This window comes from Oculina patagonica, chromosome 9 (assembly GCF_052425735.1).
Source record: "Oculina patagonica isolate OP01 chromosome 9, crgOcupat, whole genome shotgun sequence".
NCBI lineage: Eukaryota > Metazoa > Cnidaria > Anthozoa > Scleractinia > Oculinidae > Oculina > Oculina patagonica.
The window spans coordinates 25,108,506-25,129,005 of NC_135766.1; the positions used below are offsets into that span (position 1 = coordinate 25,108,506).

Below are 20,500 nucleotides of genomic sequence, written 5' to 3' on the forward strand. Positions count from 1 at the left end.
TCACATTCGGTTCTCCACAGAAACCTAGCTTGAAACGAAGGTTTGGCTTCGCGGAAGAGTGCACTGAATCAAGAAAACTGAACGAGAAGTCTTCAGTGCAGACATTTTTTCATGTGGTAATTAAATGCTACGGAAGCCCACCCGCTGGATAAATGCTACTAGGCATGCGCTGTTACCGAGTTACACTGACGCCATTGTGTCTGGGAAGTAAAAACATGAGCTTTTTAGCTGTCCATTGCATATTCATAATTAGATCCTCTTAAGGACAGCAAGCCCGGATCACATTCGGTTCTCCACAGAAACCTAACTTGAGGAAACGAAGGTTTGGCTACGCGGAAGAGTGAACTAAATCAAGAAAACTGAACGAGAACCTAAAACTCCAACGCAGTAAGTTATCATTTAATAACTACCGTTATACGGCTGGGACAGTGATATCTTGTAGGTGATTAATTTGCCAACCGTTCAGTATACATATAATAAGCAAGTAATTAGAAGTGAAATATTTCATTCTTGAAACACGCTCTTGTTCGTTTCGAGAAAGGACGAAATGATAAATTATCTACATTTTTTGGGCTAGATTGCCAGATCGTTTGGAAGCGGCTGTTATTTTCATAATTTTTACAATTCCGTTATTCAGTTTGTATAAAATCCAACTAAATCTGTTTGACACGGTTTATCGTTTGTCGGGCGATTTATGTATCTATTAGAAGCGATTTTCTTAAACATTTTACAATAAAAATTTGTGACAAAATATTTGTAAAAACATCATAAACGACGACGACGTTTCAACTTTGGCTTAACGTCATTATCAAGTCACGAAAGTGGTGAGATAAAAGGTATAAATACTAAAATATGATAATAGTCTGTCGTGAAATAAAAATTTTCAGTGTCAAACAAAGAGTTTAGCATGTATGGAATCCGCCTTCGAATTCAAAGTTGGTCGCAGTTTCTTTATGAATAACATCTCGTAAATCAGGCAGCCAAATTTTCCTCGGCATTTTTTCAGAACACGAAATTGGTTTTCCTTTAGGAGGTTCACATCGCAGTGAGCTTCTTTGAAATGCTTTGTAAAACGTTTCTGTCAAACGTTTGCATATCACTAGCCGGTAAGGCATATATATCAACGAGTTCCCATTGACGATAACTGCAACTGACTGCTCACAGTTTAATTCCCACAAATGCTTGTGTTCTTCATTAACAACATGACACAGCAAGTTTCCAGGCGGTGTTTATACTGGTCAGGACAAATGATATAGGGGCTATTTTTTTCTAGTTGAGATCGTTGTCTTCATGTAAAGGTGGTGGCAAACGAAAACACATTGTTGCAGATACATTGTTACTCATGATGTTTCTTGGGTGGGCAAACGGGCGTCCATGCGAAACATTTGTTGCGGACACAACATGTTGGTGACAAAAAATCTGAAACATTTTTTGTGTCCGCGACAAGTGTTGCGCGGACGGGCAGGGAAGCATTTGTGTTCGCAACAATGGATCCGCAACATTGTCTCCTTGTTTGCCACCACCTGAAGGCCAACAGACGGAACTAAAACTTTATTCAAAATGCGTTTAGTTCGAGAGTCATGTTTTTCAAAAGATTGCTATTCTCCTTTTGAAATTTTACGTCGAAGCTTCTATCTGGCAGCAATCGAAACTCCAAAATACTGAATCGTACTGAGCCCAACTAATATCAAAGAAGCGCGTTCTGAGTTTGAAATCAATATTCTGATGGTTCACCATTCTTCGTAAAAGCGAAAACGCTACTAAGCAGCGAAGAAGCCTACATTATTCAGAGGTACCTGAGGGGGTAAAATGGGAAGACAGAAAAAGAAAATGGAACTGGTTTGTGATTTTGAAAATTTGGGAAAACAAATTTTTCACCTAATATTTACAACTAGATTTGGCTCTCATTTGAAATAAAATAATTACTTTTAAGTAAATGTTTTAAGTAATTGTGAACAGTGTTATTAAAATTTCACTTTTCACAAGAGATTCCAAGCTTTTCATGGACTTTCAATGTTTTGAAAGCCATGCATTAATGGAATTTCTACAGCCAAAGGAGGAAAAATCGTTATTCTTTTTAAACACTCAGGTACTGTGATAAGAAGATGATGTATTTGGGGATTTTTGTGTTCGCTGCCTGCACAACTTTTGGCCTTGTCCAGAGTGAAAAAGGTAAATAATAATAATAATAATAATAATAATAATAATAATAATAATAATAATAATAATAATAAACCTGTAAATTTATTGCCATCGCAGTACCATAAGACAGAAACACATCCGTGAAAGTCACTGAAAAACTATCTAAATATAAGGACTTGGAAATCGAAACAAGCCAAATGTGGGGCATGAGAACGGAAACGATACCAGTTATCATTGGGGCACTTGGAGCTATCAAAAAGGGAATAGAGAGTTATATTGGAAGAATCCCCGGCCAAATAAGCATCAGTGAACTACAGAAGATAACCTTGCTGGGTACAGCGCATATTTTGAGGAGGGTGTTATCAAGCTAAGAACTGGCTACCCTTTAGTGCCCCAGGACAATGGTTTGGTCTCGGCGCTAAGGACTTTAAGCAAACATTACGTAAAGCACATAATAATAATAATAATAATAATAATAATAATAATAGATAGATCTAAGCAGTTGGAAGAATTACATAATAATAATAATAATAATAATAATAATAATTATAATTATAATTATGTAATAATAAGTTTTTTGGGCGCATTTTGGGACATGGAGCTAATTTGAGAAAGTTTTAGGAAAAAAGCACAAAAGTGCACGTGACGAGACCGACTGATTAATTATTTGATTCAACATCGGATGCTGATTTAATAAATTTAAAAAGATCGTCTGGCCTCATGGATAAGAATCGAGGGAATAAAGCCAGCATTAGCATATAAGAAAAACACTAATTGCAGATGGAACTAGTCAACCATGAAATGTCACACAAGGTGTTTCTTACTGTTTTGCTTGTCAATTGCAACCTTTTTGTGACGCGGGTAGAGGGGATGGGGGGGGGGGTGCATTTTTTACCCCCCTACAAGGCTCCCCTAGGCTGGACCAAGAGACACGTGACCAGCGCTGTTTTAAGCTCAAAGAGCTTCTTGTTTATTCTCGCGCGCTGCGTGGATGTTCCATCAAGCGTGCGCATTTTGTCGTGGCCGTCAATTGGCACGACAGATGGTAGCGTGTAAATTACCCTTCATGTTCTGCGAAGCAGCCATTTATTATACAAAGACTAAGTGGTCATTTAACGGCACCTGGTGTCTTTATTAACCCAGTTTTTTTGAAAAGCATTAAGAATACAATAATCTCTCGAATCTCATTTCGGTATGATGCTTTTAAGAAGCACAAAAGGTGTCTGTCTGAGTACTAGGCATAGAGGAACGTCTAAAATAGTTGTGACGAGAGGATTCACTTTTATTTAGTCTATTTTTTTCTAATTGAGTCACGCCCGGGTTGGCCTCTTCAAGGGGCATCCCCACCCGTTTCATATGGTAGTGCCCCTGGAACAATCGGTTGTTATTTAGCTGAGCATAGACTGTTCTTTAGAACATAACTGCAATTAGCGTCGAGAAGTGTTTGTAACGTGTACTAGCCTTAGCTTTAGTGTAACTGTCATTAACCTGTCTTTTTTTAAATTGATAGATGTTGTAAAAGATTTACTCCGTTATAACCAATCGCATTTTCCGAAAATCCTGTTATTTCGTGTAAATAGAAGTGCTTTGTGAAACAATTCCATGGTTAATATGTTTTCACTGCAGTACTCAAGGTACAGGCCTGGTATTAAACTCTGCCTGTACTGTTTTTTGCCTTGTCCAGAGTAAAGAAGATAAAAATACACTATTCTGTTACTGAAGCTGAGGGGTTGGAATAAAATGGAAAAATAGATACTAGCTCCTTGCTTGAGGCCAGTAATCTTGTCTCTATATAAGGTGCACTCAAACTGTCCTGGTTTGCTAAATGTAAATTAATCTGCGAAACAAAGTAATCCTAAATTGGTAAAGTGGCGGAATCCACCGTACCGAAGGAGATGGAATCTGTTACATTACGCTAAAATTCCTAGTACGCGAAAACGCTTAAAACGTAAAGAAAAGCTCTAAAAACTTCAAACCCTAGACCCTGTGTAAGGTTCGCAAGGTATTGTGGTTAACTGTACAGCCGCCATCTTTTTCTATACGGTGGATTGGAAAGTTTCTCCATAGAGTGATTAATATTTCCCGGCTTTACTGTAAGATAATATGTTTGGAAATGTACCGTGGTAACATTGATTCTATTGTAAAGCATTTATTATTTCTCATTATATCAGCACCATTTATGTGCCCAACTTGTCGTGCTCATGGGGAAAATGCAGTGAGTGATTGTGAAGCCAATATTGAGTACAAGCCTTGCTTGGAAAATGTAAAGGATCCGGTCTGTGTATTGTACAGCGAGTCCAAGGCTTCATTCTTTACAATACGATCCTGCCGCAGCCGAGAGGCCTACAACGTCGATCTGGTATCATGCCAAACTTCGGAAAGGTGGAAAGGCTGCGCTGTGGCAATGTGTGAGACAAGTGGTTGCAAAGCTGAATTCCCCGCCTCAGGTATTCTGAATTACTTTTTGTATGAAATAGAATACAACGATCACAAGGGACAGTTAGCCTACTTAAACAGATAGCTTGCTTTTGTGGCTCAAATAAGCATCTTGTTACTCTAAGAGCCCCCCTCCTTCAGTTCAATGATTGTGCTATTGTGCCTTCTTTTTTTCCTCTACCCCACCGCCACCGCAGTCATGAAGAAACAAAAGCGAGAGAATGGGGAGTGGGGCGCCTCATCGCCGGTTAAATTGAGACCTACCCACTAAATTACTGGTAAAATGATAAGTATTTTTCTCAAAGCGGCTTGGCTTACTTTGTAACGCGTTCATTTTTTTAATTGTTATTATATCAGCACCACTTATTTGCCCAATTTGTTATGCTACGGGAGGAAACGCAGACAGCGAATGTGAAGCCAACATTGAGAACTATGATTGCTTTGAAAAGGAGCCAGTGTGTGCACTGTACGTGGACAAGCAAGACACGCCCACAATGAAAGCAAGAGTTTGCATCAACAAAACGTATTTCAATGACAGGAAAACATTTTGTGAAACTACCGGATACTGCAGCATAATAATGTGCGACACAAGTGGTTGCAAAGCCGAGTTCCCCACTTCAGGTATTAAGATACGATGAGATGAGACGAGACGAGACGAGACGAGACGAGATCAGATCAAATCAGATCAGATCAGATCAGATAAGTGAGATGAGATAAGATGAGATGAGATGATATTTCAAAATCGCTAGCTGAGTTGCTTAAAAAGACAATGACGAGATAAAGACAGGTAGTGTGGTACCGAGATATTCCCCGCTTCCCCCGCTCATACAAACTAAGGCTGAGATTGTTTTCAAAGGATTGATGTTCTATGTTACCGCAATTGTTTTGATTGGAACACGTTTTCAATACCACTGCTGCTGCTGCTGCTGCTGTTGTTGTTGTGTTGTTGTTGTTGTTGTTGTTACTACTACTACCACCACCGCTGCGCCGGCTGTTGTTGCTGTACCTGCTTCTACTCCTACTCCTAATATAATTACGGTTTGTTTTTAATGAGTACGAGATTATTTATTCATTTTCTCTTTTTATCATAGCTTGAATCAGCAACTGTCCAGTGATGGAATATGGCGGTTTTAAACGTAAACTTTAAGCCTTATATTAGAATACAGCATGTTAAATTAAACATTTTGCCTCCATCATTGACGTTAAGCATCAATAAAAAAAGCAAATCAAGGAATTAAAGAGTGCTTAGTTATGTTTGTGTCAGATCTTCTGAATTACACTAAATGACAATTTTGACCCACCGTACCTCCAGAAAATGGGCTGTTAAATCCTACTTTAGCTTAAAAAATCATACATGTAATTACAAATTAAACCTGTTGTAGAAAATAAGGCGCGTGAAGCTGAATAGGCCTTTTGTAACAGTTGTTCACAGAACCAATTATCATAAACGTGTCGCTGAAGCTATAAATATGTGCATGGTCTTTGGAAAATGATCCTCTTATCCTTCCAGAAACGACTGCATTGAAAGCATTGCTTCTGTGGTCATGACATCGCACTTTTAGGGCAGTTATTTGCATGAAAACATTTCTCGATTTTCAACTCAGTCGGTTTCATATTCTATTTCATCTTTTCTATCTTCAGATAATTAGCAGTTCTTAAACTCCAGCGAAAGCCAGTTGAGTGCCTTTTTACTTATAAAAATATGTCCAAATTCATTACTGAAAGAATGCATTTGTTTGACATGACCAATTTGTAGGGGAAATACTGAATCGCTATTATGATAAAATAAGTTTTATCTAGTGACGGAAAGAGGCAAGTTCCTAATTTATAACCAACTCCCTGACATTTTGTCAAAAAAATATTATTTTAGATTACAAATTTACCAAAACCTTGGTAAAAATTTATAGTATTTAGCTCGACGACATTTTTTCATGAGGTAATTAAATGTTAAGCCCACCCTGGATAAATGCAACTAGCCAGTATGTCTGCGGGAAAATAAAACATGAGCTTCTCATCATCATCATCATCATCATCATAAACTTTATTTAATCTCGAATTTCAGAGTAGCTTGACAAGCTAATATAAGCAGCAAGCCCCGATCACATTCGGTTACGAAGGGGGGGTGATAAATGCTACTAGGCATGCGCTGTTACCGAGTTACACTAACGCCAGTATGTCTGGGAAGTAAAAACATGAGCTTTTAAGCTGACCATTGCATATTCATAATTAGATCCTCTTAAGGAACAGCAAGCCCCGATCACATTAGGTTCTCCACAGAAACCTAACTTGAAACGAAGGTTTGGCTTTGCTGAAGAGTGCACTAAATCAAGAAAACTGATTGGGAAGACTTCAGTACAGTAAGTTATCTTTGTAAAACTACCGGCTGGGAATCATGTTAACTTGCCTGTACGTGATCAATTCTCCCACCTTTCTGTATATGTTAAGCGAGGATAAAAGTGTTCGTTCCTGAAACACACTCTTGTTCGTTTCGAGGAGGAATAACATAATGCCCATAAACTATTGTACGCAAAAAATCAAAACCTCAGATAAATTGTCTACATTTTGTGGGCTAGATTACCTTATCGATTGGAAGCGGTTGTTATTTTCACAATTCCGTTATTGCTTGCAGTTTGTATAAAATCCAACTGAAGCTGTTTGCCACGGTTTATTTTTTGTCGGGCGTTTCTATGTCATCATAAATATCAACGAGATCCCATTTTTGACTAAACGCAGTTTAATGAATACAGCAGGGAAGGGAAATTTCTTTCCAAAAATGCTAACGCCTTATGTTTCTTTATTAACAAAACGACACAAAAAGTTTCCAGGAGATTTTTTGTAATGTTCAGGGCGAATGATATATGGCCTTATTTTTCTAGTTCAGATCGTTATATATCTTCGTGTAAAGGCGGTGGCAAAGGAGCACACATTGTTGCGGACACATTATTGTTTATGATGTCTCTTGGATGAGCAAACGAGCGGGACACAAAACAAACGTTTTGTGTCCATGCCGCGCAAACGGGGAAACATTTGTTGCGGACAGCAAAATGTTTTGGAAAATCAGAAACATTTTTTGTGTCTCGGATACAAATTTTGTGTCCGCGACAAATGTTGCGCGTGCGGGCAAACAGGGAAACATTTGTGTCCGCAACAATATGGATCCGCAACACCGAAATTTGTTGCGAGACAAGTTGAGCGCGCGGTAGAAATACGGGCAACAACTCGTTAAACTGGCAATGCAACAATGTTGGGCGACAAGTTGAGGGTTTTTGTATCTCGTATTTTGCCGCCTTTACCTAGACTTGCCCCAAGTCACTGGAGAAGTTTTCTACCGGTGACGCCATAGAGATTGGCCAATGGAATCCAGCTAATATTTTTGGCTGTCAATCGTAACATTACGCACGAGCTAAACGCGCGCTCTACTAGCATGACGCGGCTGATGTTTTAGATCACACTTTTCGCTGGATAAAGAATGGAGAAAAGCTTGGCAATACATTTATGTAAGGAGCCATGTAGTAATATACTGAGATGACATGAAATGATCACCGAGCCGAAACTGGGAGATGTTTAATTTGCGTTACAAGAATCTTACAAGCTACATAAAATAGTTTATTTCTCTTTCGTCAAATAAATGTTATTAAATTTCTGATGGTTACACAGGGAAATCACTTATTTGCCCAATTTGTTTTGCTTGGAGAGGAAACGCTGACAGTGACTGTGAAGCGAACAGTCAGAACAAGCCTTGCTTTGAAGCGGACCCTGTGTGTGTATAAAAGGTAGGTAAAGTCTGTCTCCGAGCCATGAGGCCCATACAGCCGGAGCTTATCCCGGTTTCCGACTAGGAGTATTGCTACTCCCCCTGGATGGGATGCTTGTCCATCGCAGGGTTACCCCCCAGTAGTAAATTCGCCGGTACCCATTTATACACCTGGGTAGAGGGAGGCACTGTGAGAGTAAAGTGTCTTGCCTAAGAACACAACGCAGCGCCCCGGCCAGGCCTCGAACCCGGGCCGTTCGACTCGGAGTCGAGCGCACTAACCATTAGGCCACCGCGCCTCCCACACCCGGCCTGTGTGTGTACTGGCCGTTAAATCTGCGAATCCGGCGGAATACAAGGATAGAGAAGTAATGAGATTCTGCATCGACAAAATAATTAAAAGTGCCTGTGACGGTTACAAATTTTTGTTACCCACAAACTAGTGCTCTGTTTCCAGTAAAAGCTCTTTCTTTAGCAACCAAAGCGCCCGGGCTTTTAAACAAACTTTTACCGTACGGAGCTATACCAAGAAAAATAATTACAGAAACCACGACCACGACTTTCAGTTTTGTGACATTCCCAACAAGGCGCTGGAAAATAATTTTTAAAAAGTCTATACAACATTATTATCATTGGGTCGTCTGGTATTGGATTAAATGTTTGCATACTTGAAAGTACTTTGTTTTTTTTAATTTTAGAGTGAAACAGTTTATGTAAATTACCTTTGCTAGTTTTTCCTTGTGTTAATATCCACAATATTTGACTGTAAATTTTTATTCATATTTTTTTTTTTAGCTTGAACCAGATTGTGGATCCAGCAACTACACGATGATGGAATATGACGGTTTTAAATTTGCAAATTTAAAACCTTTGCCTACCTACTCTGTGTCAAAAACATTTTTGCCTTCATCGTTAAAGATTATAGTGAATAAAAAATGTAAATTATGCAAGCATTCTTCAATTGTGGTTATTCTAGATTTACTGAGGTAAACTAAATCACAGTCGAATTTTCCGCAGCGTGTGAACAAAACGCAGGCTGTTAAATACGACTTAACAGTACACTTAATCGAGAGGGTTCTATGAAAAGCTTTTATTTTTTTTATAAAAAAAATCGAAAATGGTTTTTTGATTCCTAGGGAAATTACTGTATTGAAGCTGCATGTTGTTTTGGCCGTGGAAAATGAAAAAAATCCGTCCTTGGAAACGCTGTGAGCCTTAACGGATTGTTACCTATACATAACGATCTTTCTAGAATATTTCAGCTTAAAATATTCTGCCAGGATATTGCAATTGTCTCACGGCAAGCTTTTGCTCACGGACAGAAGATTTTCAAGGGTTCGGGATACTTGTCTTCACCCAGCTGCAGAAGGCTGGGCTGCGAAACGCGAGGTCCTCCTTCGATGTTACTTTCCTCAGTAAATACAACTGACTAATATATTAGCTGTTATCGCAGTTTTTAGCGGTTTGACATACAATCGAGACGATAGGATCATTGTGCATTGTGTTGACCGATGTTTGACTCTTTCTCCTCGTCCATGTGCCTTGTTAACAAAAGAAAATATTATCGCCGGCTTGACTGCAACAACAGCTATCTGATTGGACATCCCATCCCCTCTTCGTAACCTTCGTCGAGTTTTGACTAAGCCTGTGAATTTTTAAGATCATTTTGACCAGCTCAAAATTAATAAGTTTAGCATTAGAAGAGGAGAAAAACAATGGCTGCTGGTGTTAACACGATTTTGGCCGGTCTTAAGTTAGGCTAGTCCCTATAAAGGACGCGCGGAAGAGAGAGTTCAGGGACTGGACTAGTCTAAAGTTTGCTGTAATTCACATCGAGGATAGGAACTGCTAGACATTTTGTGCGACAAAATTTTCCCAATAGGTAAATAAACAAGCCAAACCTTGATTATTACAATACGTCGTGCGCTATTTCTGAGCTCGAATGTTTCAGCAAGACTAGACTTTTACAACAAGAATTTTTACAGCACATTACTTTCTAGATTTTAAGCTGTGTATTTCATATTTTACGGTTACAAACTCAAGGCATCTTAAGATGCTTGAGCAAATAGCGTTTTAAAATTCCTAGCTGGTAAAATGCGTTTATTTGACAACCGAGGTTTGTCAGAAATTCCCTAAAAATAACCCTTTGAGAATCAGTTTTCGCCCGTGTCTAAAAAAATGTTCTTGTCTAATAACCAACTTCTTGCCAATTTTTATCGTAAATGACCAATTTACACACACAAAAAAAAATATTTTACAAAAAAAAATTGATTTTTCTGGTTGTTAAAGATAACGAAACAAGATTAAACAATGTTCGCAATATGAGCCGGTTTTGATATCATTAGACAACGTGTTCTTGAAAAAAGCGTTGCCTTAATTTGACATTATTTGTTTTCGTATTTTACCACGTGGTTTTGAACCATAACGCTATGCTTTCTTGGAAGTCAAGTTTCGTCAAAGAAGTTCTCGATGCTCAGACTAATTTTCTAACAAATCTGCTTGATCATTACCTCTTATTTTCTTTAATATTGCAAAATTTTACTATAATTTTCATGCTTGCAAACATTGTTAAAATTTAGTTTAGAAATGCAGTAATGATAATTGGCCTTCAGACCCTTTCTGGCGCCAGCTGTCTGGGAAGTTTTGACATGAGCTCAGTTTTACAGAACTTATCTTAATTTTAAGATAACCATTTCGTAAGTATCGTTATGGGTGGCATACATTCGCTTAAAACCTTTATCATTTTACTTATATCTACCTTCTTAAAAGGCAACTAGTGCTTGTTCAACAATGAAGCTTGTGGTTTTTGTTCTAACAGCTTGCCTGTTGGCTCTTTGCGATGGTAAGTTACATTTGCTCGTTTGCTATATCTGTGTGTAAATTAAAAAATCTAGAGCGTCGACCTTGAACGTATAGAATAATGACCAATTTTAATTTTTCACAGTATCAAAGAAACAAACACTACCACATGAAAAAATTTTTTCGGTGTCATCCACTGAGAGAAAGTACAACCACAAGTGAGATTCTCTGTAAAAGCGGTCCATCGCCTTTCGGGTCGGAAAATAAGTTCGCCCTCAATCTTTGCCCAGTGAACTATCTTAGTGGGCTTTTTAAATTCATGCGTTTCTTTCGTGTTTAGCCTGTCCTTCAGACGTCTTCCTATGATCGGGCAAAGAAAACTTGTAGAATAATTTAAATGGCTAAAATTGGCGAATTTTCTGGTATTAATCTTTGCGTGCTTTGCGGAAAAAATATGGCGAATAGTATGCAAATTGGCATGCGTTTTCTGCCAAGCTTTTCCGGTTTTGAAAGTGCCTTTGAAATCGACAATTTGTGGCCTTTGAAAAAAGTAATGACTGCAAAAAATAAATGATAAAAGAGTAAAACTAGTTCAACAGGTAATGTAAAATGCGCAAATCAATTTATGCACCAGTCATTTGAAACCCCCGACCCCCCCCCCCCTCGGGCATGAGCGGGGCAAAAGCGGGGCTTTCACTTCAGATTCACTCCATTTTGGTCCCCCATTATGCGGGGGATGCGCCAGAAATCACGGTCTTTGCATCCCGGACCGGGGAAATAAGCGGGGCACTCACTCCATGGTCAGCGGTTTGCATTTTCGCGCCGCATGGTAATTTCGCATACATTATTTATGTCCACTCGCTCAAGATGAATAAATTACTAATACTGAGTGAAATACAACTAAAAACTGTCCGCAAGATTTGAGAAATTCCTTTTACGTTAAATGTTAGTTTGACAATAATAGCGCATTAAAGACGCTGGAGACATTCATTTATGATAGTTTAAGTTGAGTTAGAATACAATGTATCGGTAATAGGAAGTTTCTAGCTTTAGAGATCCATTAACAGAGAGCCAGCTGTTCAAACAACTCAGAGCATATTGTAATATCATCCTGCATTTCCATATAAAGTTGAGTTGCAAATTTCAAAAAGTCGTCTTCTTCCTTGTCCATTGGAAAGCCTTTGCAAATGTATTCCTAGCTGCTCTGAAATCAATGTGTTCATTTCACGGCTACCAACGTTTTTATCATCCCTTACTGTCATCCCTTGTTCTACATGAATTACCATGTGTGTGGATCATATAAAGGTGCGGGGGAGTTCACCATTCACTTTTCTCCCGGGGGCCGGGGTCTTCACTTGCTTTCACTTGCCAAAAAAGTGAATTGCCCCGCTCATGCCCGAGGGGGGGGGGGGGGGGTGGGGGAGGCGGTTGTTTCAAATGACTGGTGCATTATGACGGCCAAAATATCGTCTCACGTGCAAGGTTTCGTTCTAAGGTCCTCAGGAAGTAATGAATGTTGCTCCCATATGAACCGAACAGTTCTGAATGTAACAGTTAAGAGCGAGTAAACTAAACTAAAATTGCTAAGTTTAAGGCAACTGAACACAATTCAGCCTGAATTTCAGATAGTTGAATTGTGCACTTTTTGATACAAGCATGAAACTTGGCACAATGAAAGTGGTCACCAACAGAAATTTTTTCAGATATAGTGCCAAGCCCGAAAAACACCGGTTTCCATGGAAACCTTAATTTATTAACCCTATTCAGACCGGGCTTTTTTGGATGTTTTCAGACCTCCGTAACGTCCAGAATATTTAAGCAATCACAATGAAACTTACGGAATAAATAGTATGTCCAAACACCTTTCTTTTGGTATACGTCACGTGGGAAGATGACGTCACATCACGTGACAATTACATCATAATGTCAAAACAGCCGCCATCTTGGATCCGCCATCTTGGATTTCGAATTTTTTCCAAAACGTCATAAAACCGCCCAAAATTACTGCAAAGTACTCAAAATCAATAAAACTGTGCTTAAAAACCGTAAAAGGATGAAAATAATTGCATTAAAATTATTTTTTATTAAAAGAAACACGAAAATTACAAAATTGGGAAAACATGCCTGTCAAAATACCGTTGCCATGGTGACGTCAAGTTCCTGACACAACAACTAATCCTACCAAAGTATTTCCAGATAAATTTTAGATAAATTCGCAAAGTTTGGTAGCGTTTGGTTGAATCTTGAAAAAGTTATAAGCGTTCAAATTCAGCGCGGGCACTTTCCGCCCCTCCCGGTCCGGATAGGGTTAAAATCAATGAAATTTCGTGAAATATTTGTTTGTCCTGGTTTATAGACAAATACTATTATGCCAGGTAGTGATACCAAGTCGCACGTACAAAATTTAGAATGAAATGCTGTAATTTAGACTGTTCACAGCCCTATATTTTCCTATTTTTCTTCTGTTAGCGAACGGTTCACCCATCGAGAGACCTGGACGCTAGCGCAAAACGAAAGACGCGAGGGAGCAGAGGGCGGGGAACGAAAAATCTTTTCCCATGCAATAATTTCCTATTTAATTATTGGTATCAAACAGATGGTAAAAAATAACAATTGTAAGCCTAATAAAAAGCATTCATATTTGTATTCATGAATAAAAATCAACAATAAAAGGTTTATAAAAGTACAAGAAGAAATACTTCGTGGGGAAGGGGCAGGGGGGCCTCTCGGCTGAAAATTTCATTGCTGTTTACTAGCTGAAAATAGGAAATTGGCGTTGGCACTATATCAAGAATTGATTAGTATGCGAATGCTTGTAATCCTGCAAAGTTTGGTGCTTGTATCAAAAATCGCACAATTCAGGAGCTAAGCCGCCGGACTAAGACGTCTTTCTCTTGTTATTCAGTTTCAATATTTCAGTTAACCACGGCCATCAATTAAAAGACCGCGAAGGTAAGAATTTTAATTTTAATTTGTTAATAGCACCTCTTTTTCGCGATCGAAATGCGAGCTTTGCTCCTATTTTCCCTATAAGCGCCCATCGTATCAGCTTTACTCTAAACAAGTTTAAACCAAGTTTTTTTAAAGCAATTCTTCTGTAACGTATTGCGTTTCGTTTCCTCATTATAGCAAAACCACCTAGACCATTTTTGTGCCCAGAATGTGATGACTGCTCAGTCCAATCCATTAAGAACAAGCCTTGCACGGAAGAGGATCCTGTGTGTCTTTTGCTCGTCAGTACCAAATCCAGCCCCCTACCGAGTAAAGTAAATGTACGAACGTGCTACAGCAGAAAAATATATGAAGATCAAAAAAGGTATTGCAAAACTACCGGATTCTGTGATGTGGCAATATGCGACACAAGTGGTTGCAAAGCTGAAATCCCCACTTCAGGTATTTTGAGATGATTTATGCATGTCAAATCAAAAAAGCAGTTAAACTTTCAAACCGACATCTCCAGGAGGGGATAGAAACGAGGTCGGGAACCGAATAGCGATGTTCTCACAACTTGCAACGCGATCAATTCACGATCTAGTCAGCGGTTTTTGGACGATGATGCAGCCATCATTTCCCGCGAAATGGAAGCTATAGCAACCACGACTACGATGCCGTGGATTTAGTGATTGTAAAGGGGTCACTATCTTTGCTAAAAATGTAAATGCACTGTTTTAGCCCAAAATTTCGTCATCGTCGTGTAGTTATAAAAACGCAGAATTTTGTAATGTCGCGTTACTTTTAGCGCTGCAATGCAAATGATTATACCACGATTTTCAAACGAATATGGGGATCACAAAAAACGTAAAACAAAGAACGACCAAGTCAACAAACAACCTAAAAACAATGGAGCAAAACAATAGCTCCGACGAGCACAAGAAAATTTGATCGCCACGTTTTCAATACCATTTCCGTAACTGGTTTGATTTCACAACAAACATCACATGTGGACAAAAAGTACCTTTCCGGAAACATTTTCGCTGCTTTATTGACACAACTCAGAAAACTTCTCTTATTGCTATAAAAAAGTAACTGAACTATCCCACTGGCCGCCATGTTGTTGTTGTTGTTTTGTTAAGTTCAGAATGAGAGGATCTGCTCATGCGCCGTAGAGGCATCCGCTGACTACCGCCGCGCATTCTCATACCTCGAGTCTTCGTTCCTTACAAGTTTCTTTGCAGGATCGAATCTGATTGGCTTCATGTCAAAGCAATAAAAATGGCCGGAAGTAAAGCATTATAAAGTTGGTTGGTCAGGTTTTAGAAAGCTACGCATGCGCAATTCAACCGAAGTCTGATATTTTCGTACTTCAAATCGGAACTTTCCAGGGTCACTCGTTTCTCGAGCGCTGGTCAAGGGGAATAAAGACCCTGGGTACGAGGATGACCACCCCGATGATTGCTTTGCAAGTTGTGAGAACATCGATCAAGTTTCATAGTGCCCCCCCCCCCCCCCCCACGGGATATCTCGCTTTGCTTTTTGTGCTTCCCACACTCACACAACGGGCGAAATCGACCCAAAAGGCTAGCATTGATTCGATTTCGGCCCCATCCTCGGAGACCCAGGGGCAGTTAGTCGGGGGCCAAACGAAGTACCCCAGAAAAACTCGAAGCAGCGAAAGTTTTCAAGAAAAACGGAAAGAGCCCCTTGAAAACGAGTCTCTCCAGACCATTTCCAAACGGCTCTGCGAATGCTGACTCCTGTTCGAGCAGAAAAATCCTTTGTATTATTCTGCCCAATTGGCAAACAGTAACTTTATACTTTGCATCAGGCCTTTCTAACTTTCCAGAAGTATTTGCTTCATGTTTTTCGCGACGATTTCTTGTTAATTTGATTTCCGTTCGCGTAACATTTATCCCTATAGTGCGCTCTCAGTCCCATTCGGTTCTCTGGATCGGTTGCCATGCGACAGAAAGTGGTACAAATTCCCCACTGCCTCATGAAATAAGGCTTTACTGACGTCATTGCCTAAAAACGCGTCATTTCTCGGACAGTTAAAATTTTGACCAATCCACATGCAGTTATCAGTGAAACCCGATCAGTTCTTCGAATTGTGTTATTTGAAAACGAAATCACTACAATGTGGCTTGTGCTGCCAGGAATGATTATTCTTCTTAGCTATTAGACCGTTTTGGAAGATGAAAAATACTGCAAAAACAGTCATATATAAATAAAAATATAGGTGACAGAGTTTATTAGAATATTTTAGAAAAGTGTTTCGCGGTCATTAGCATTCAAAGTGTCAGTGCGAGCTGCATATATATAATAAATACTTTCGCGCGTATTGAGTCCGACTGCGTGTTTAGTGTAGGTCTTCTTTTACCAAACTAAACAACTAAACAATCCAGTTTTCCTAGGCACCCTGTCACCATTATTTCAATTTTTTATTTGTTTTTAAAGAAACTACAAACGTTATCTTTTTATCTTTCCACTTGATAATGGTGTCAAGATGGCTTCGAAACGTCTTAGTTTTATTTCGCTTCTTTTTATAATATTTTTTCTTCGGCAAATAAAAAATTAAATATCATAATTATAAGGCCGTCTGACTTTGTCTGTGGCGATCGGTAGACTTAATTTCAGTAGAATGATTCATCCGATCATAAGGCCGTCTGATATTTTCTTGAAGGTCTTTTGTTTTTGACTTTACAGCGAAACAGTTTATGTAATTCCTTTATGTCGGTTTCTCCTTGTGTTGTCATAACATAACGTTGTCTGACCAAAGCGTAAAGACAAGATTGGTAGGTAGTATGGTTAGAAGAAGAGAGCCACTGCACGTGTTGTATACTAATGATATGGCAAACGCGAATACGCACGTTTTCTTTCTCTGCAGACACGTGGAAACAAAGTATTTTTATAGCCACACTCAAATCCACTCGACAATGAAAGTAAAGCTGCTACAGAAAAAGGCCTCCTAGAAGGAAAACAAATTTATGAATTCTTCACGTGCAATAATAAAAAATGCTCTTCTCGGCTCGCCTCATTCGCCGATCATCAGGATCATTTCAGGAACCTGCTCGTAGGCAATTTCCGAGGCCAATATGCAAATTTCAGTGAATACCCAGACAGTCTTGTCTTGTCGGTCTTGTCTTTAAGCTTTGAGCGTTGATCTGACAAGATTAATTGAAATAGCTGTGTTTAAATATCCATAATATTTGTCTTTACAGCTTGAGTAAATGGGGATCCAGAAACTACACGACGATGGAATTTGACGTTTTTAAATTTGCAAATTTAAAACCTTTGTTTACTCCACTCTGTGTTAAACATTTTGTCTTCGTCGTTGAATATTATGATGAATAAAAAATGCAAATTATGCCAGCGCTCTTCAACTGTGGTTATTCTTGATCTCCTGAGTTTAACTAAGGCCCCGTTTACACTATTCTGGATAACGTTTTTTGTGCTTTTCGTATTGTTTTTAACCATTTCACCGTCCGCATTTAATCCGGATAAATTGGTGTCCCCCAATGAGCCCACAAGTTACTTACTTACTTACTTACCTACCTACCTACCTACCTACCTACCTACCTACCTACCTACCTACCTACCTACCTACTCACCCACCTACCTACCTACCTACCTACCTACTTACCCACCTACTTACCTACCTACCTACCTACCTACCTACCTACCTACCTACCTACCTACCTACCTACCTACCTACTTACCTACCTACTTACCTACCTACCTACCTACCTACTTACCTACCTACTTACCTACCTACCTACCTACCTACCTACCTACCTACCTACCTACTTACCTACCTACCTGCCTACCTTGTGATCTTGAGACCTCTTACCAGACAGATTTCTGGATCATTTAAGTCGTTTGGAGCCGTAGAAGCATGCGTATTACGATCAGAACTATTAGGAGAAAATGGTCCAGGAAACAGGCAGTCCGTGCAAGACCAGTTTGCAGTCAAGTCGATAGCAATATTCATCACATTGCATGGCCTTTTGATTCATTCGACAGCCCTTAGCACACAAACAAATGGATCCCTGATCGGTCCAGGATTTAGGCTAACATTACCGGTGAGAATAACAAAAAACGAAGCGACGAGCGAGATGTTTACAAGCTTCAAACCTGTTTAAAGTTTAAGCGATGGCGAAACATTTTCAAAAAGCACGTCGCGGCGATGTAATCCTGAATTACATTACGTTAATCCAAATCAGTCATATGCATTTAGCTTATTTATAGATTTCAGGGCTATTCTCAGCTGAATATTTCAAGATAGCAATTAATTCTAAATTAAAGGCTGGAAATTCACAGAACACATACAGAATTCGACAATTTAAATTTCGTGATACATTTCAAAACGAAAATAAGCGAAAAGAAACGTCGTTTCGATGTCACCGTGACACCATTATCAAGTTAAATACAAAATATTGGTTGTATGTTGTGTTCGTGTTTATTCACACCTCGCCTTGCATACATAAACACAACGGCCAATATTTTTATTTAATTTAATATTTCGCCAAGATGGCATCGAAACGTCTTTTCCTACGCTTAAAGAACTTGGCTGAATAGAAACGTTACCGTAATTATTTGTCATTGTTTTCCTTATTTACCACGTGGTGTAAACCATTACGCTTTGCTCATGTGCTATTTCCGAGCTCCACTGCGTCCATTCTAGTCCCCAGAGACCGCGATCCTTTTGGTCAGCTGCTGAACAAAAGGATCGCGGCCTCTGGGGACGAGAATGTACTGCATTAGCAAGAGTAGAGACTTAACAGCTCAACACTTTTCTCAATTTTCAGCTGTGTGCCCGTAAGAAATAAATCCAGGACTTTCACGTGAAAAGCGTTTCATATCTTGTTGTTACAAACTGAGGGCAATACATAAATTTCTTGCCTTATTTTGGCTTAATTATAAGTAAAAGCAATTTAACATTGATTGGTTTGTCAGAAATTCCCTAAAAATATTCGCTGGTAGAATCAGTTACCGATCATCATCACGAAATTTCCTTTCTTATAACCAACTTCTCGCTTATTTTCCAAAAGAAGCCTTAAATGAACAATTTACACGAAAAAAGTTATTTCACAAAATATAAATATGATACTTTTTGTTATTACAGATAAAGAAACATGATTAAACATTGGTTTCCATATAAGCACTACTTTGATATTATTGTAGAACGTGTCTGCCTAAAAATGTTTCATTAATTGATTGTTCTCCTTATTTACCACGTGGTTTTTAACTATCACGTTGTGCTCATGCCATATTTCCGAGCTCTAATGCGTCAGCAAATCTAGAGACCTTATAGTACAACTGGCTTTTCTCAATTTTCAGCTTGTCAACCCGTATGAAATAAATCCCGGGCTTTCAAGTAAATAGAATTTCATATTTTACAGTTACAAACTGAGGGCACCTTAAAACACAGAGAGCAACATGTTAATTTTGTGACTTGTTTTGGCTTGAGTAAATAGCATTTTAAAATTCTTGGCTGGTAAATGTGTTTATTTGACAACATTATTTTTTAAAATTTCCTAAAAAATTATCCATGCTGAATCAGTTTTCGACCGTGTAAATAAATTTTCTCATTTAATAACCAACTTCTCGCTTATTTTCCAAAAGAAGTTTTCTTAAATGAATAACTTACACGAAAAAACTTATTTCACCAAAAAATTGATATTTCTGGTTGTTACAGATAACGAAAAATTAGTAAACAATGCGCGATATGAACATCATTTTGAAACTATTAGAGATCGTATCTGCTTCAAAACTTTGCCTTAATTGCATTCCTTATTCAGCACGTGGTTTCAACCATCGCGTTTTGCTCATGCGTTATTTTCGAGCTTTTCTCGATTTTCAGCTGTGTGCCGGCCAGTACCAAATGATTCCTGGGTTTTCAGGGAAATAGTACTTCATATTTTATTGGGTTGCACAGAACGCAACGCATTAATTCCGTGCCTTCTTTTGGCTTAAGTAAATAACATTTTACAATTCCTAGCTGGGAAATGAGTTTATTTGACAACGGTGGTTTGTCAACATTTCCTTAAAAATAATCCCTGCTAAAATCAGTTGTCGACCGTTAACATAAAATGTTCTTTTCTAACGACCAACTTCTCGCTAACAATTTGCACGAAAAAAGTTATTTCACACAATCAAGTTGATATTCAGTACTGATTGTGATAGATAACGAAAAATGAGTAAAGAATAGACCCCTTATGAGCCCCATTTTGATACTATTAGAAAACGTGTCTGCTTAAAAACGTTGCCTTAATTTGACATTAATTGTTTTCGTTTTTATCACGTGGTTTTTAACCATCACGTTTTTGCTTTTGTGGAATTTCGAAGTCAAGTATTGTCAAAGAAGTTCTAACGCTCAGACTAATTTCCTAGCAAATCTACGTTATCATTCCCTCTTGGTAGTCGTTGTCA

At 38.7% G+C, this 20,500-nt stretch overlaps 2 protein-coding genes across 3 annotated transcripts; both read left to right on the forward strand.

Moving 5' to 3' along the window:
* The first annotated feature begins 254 nt into the window (after positions 1-254).
* Positions 255-9,282, forward strand: LOC144665551 (uncharacterized). 2 transcript variants are annotated; one of them, XM_078526796.1, is made up of 5 exons: positions 255-387; positions 2,090-2,172; positions 4,314-4,589; positions 4,936-5,199; positions 9,128-9,282. In XM_078526796.1, exons 2-5 carry the CDS (start codon positions 2,106-2,108, stop codon positions 9,130-9,132), a joined length of 612 nt encoding a protein of 203 aa, XP_078382922.1. In that variant the 5' UTR covers positions 255-387; positions 2,090-2,105; the 3' UTR covers positions 9,133-9,282. The 2 variants fall into 2 exon arrangements, with proteins under 2 accessions (XP_078382922.1, XP_078382920.1); XM_078526794.1 differs by lacking the exon at positions 9,128-9,282 and adding an exon at positions 5,670-5,817.
* A 1,773-nt stretch (positions 9,283-11,055) lies between these two features.
* Positions 11,056-17,420, forward strand: LOC144665501 (uncharacterized). Its single transcript, XM_078526731.1, has 3 exons — positions 11,056-11,174; positions 14,261-14,524; positions 17,290-17,420. Exons 1-3 carry the CDS (start codon positions 11,123-11,125, stop codon positions 17,292-17,294), a joined length of 321 nt encoding a protein of 106 aa, XP_078382857.1. The 5' UTR covers positions 11,056-11,122; the 3' UTR covers positions 17,295-17,420.
* The last annotated feature ends 3,080 nt before the right edge of the window (positions 17,421-20,500 follow it).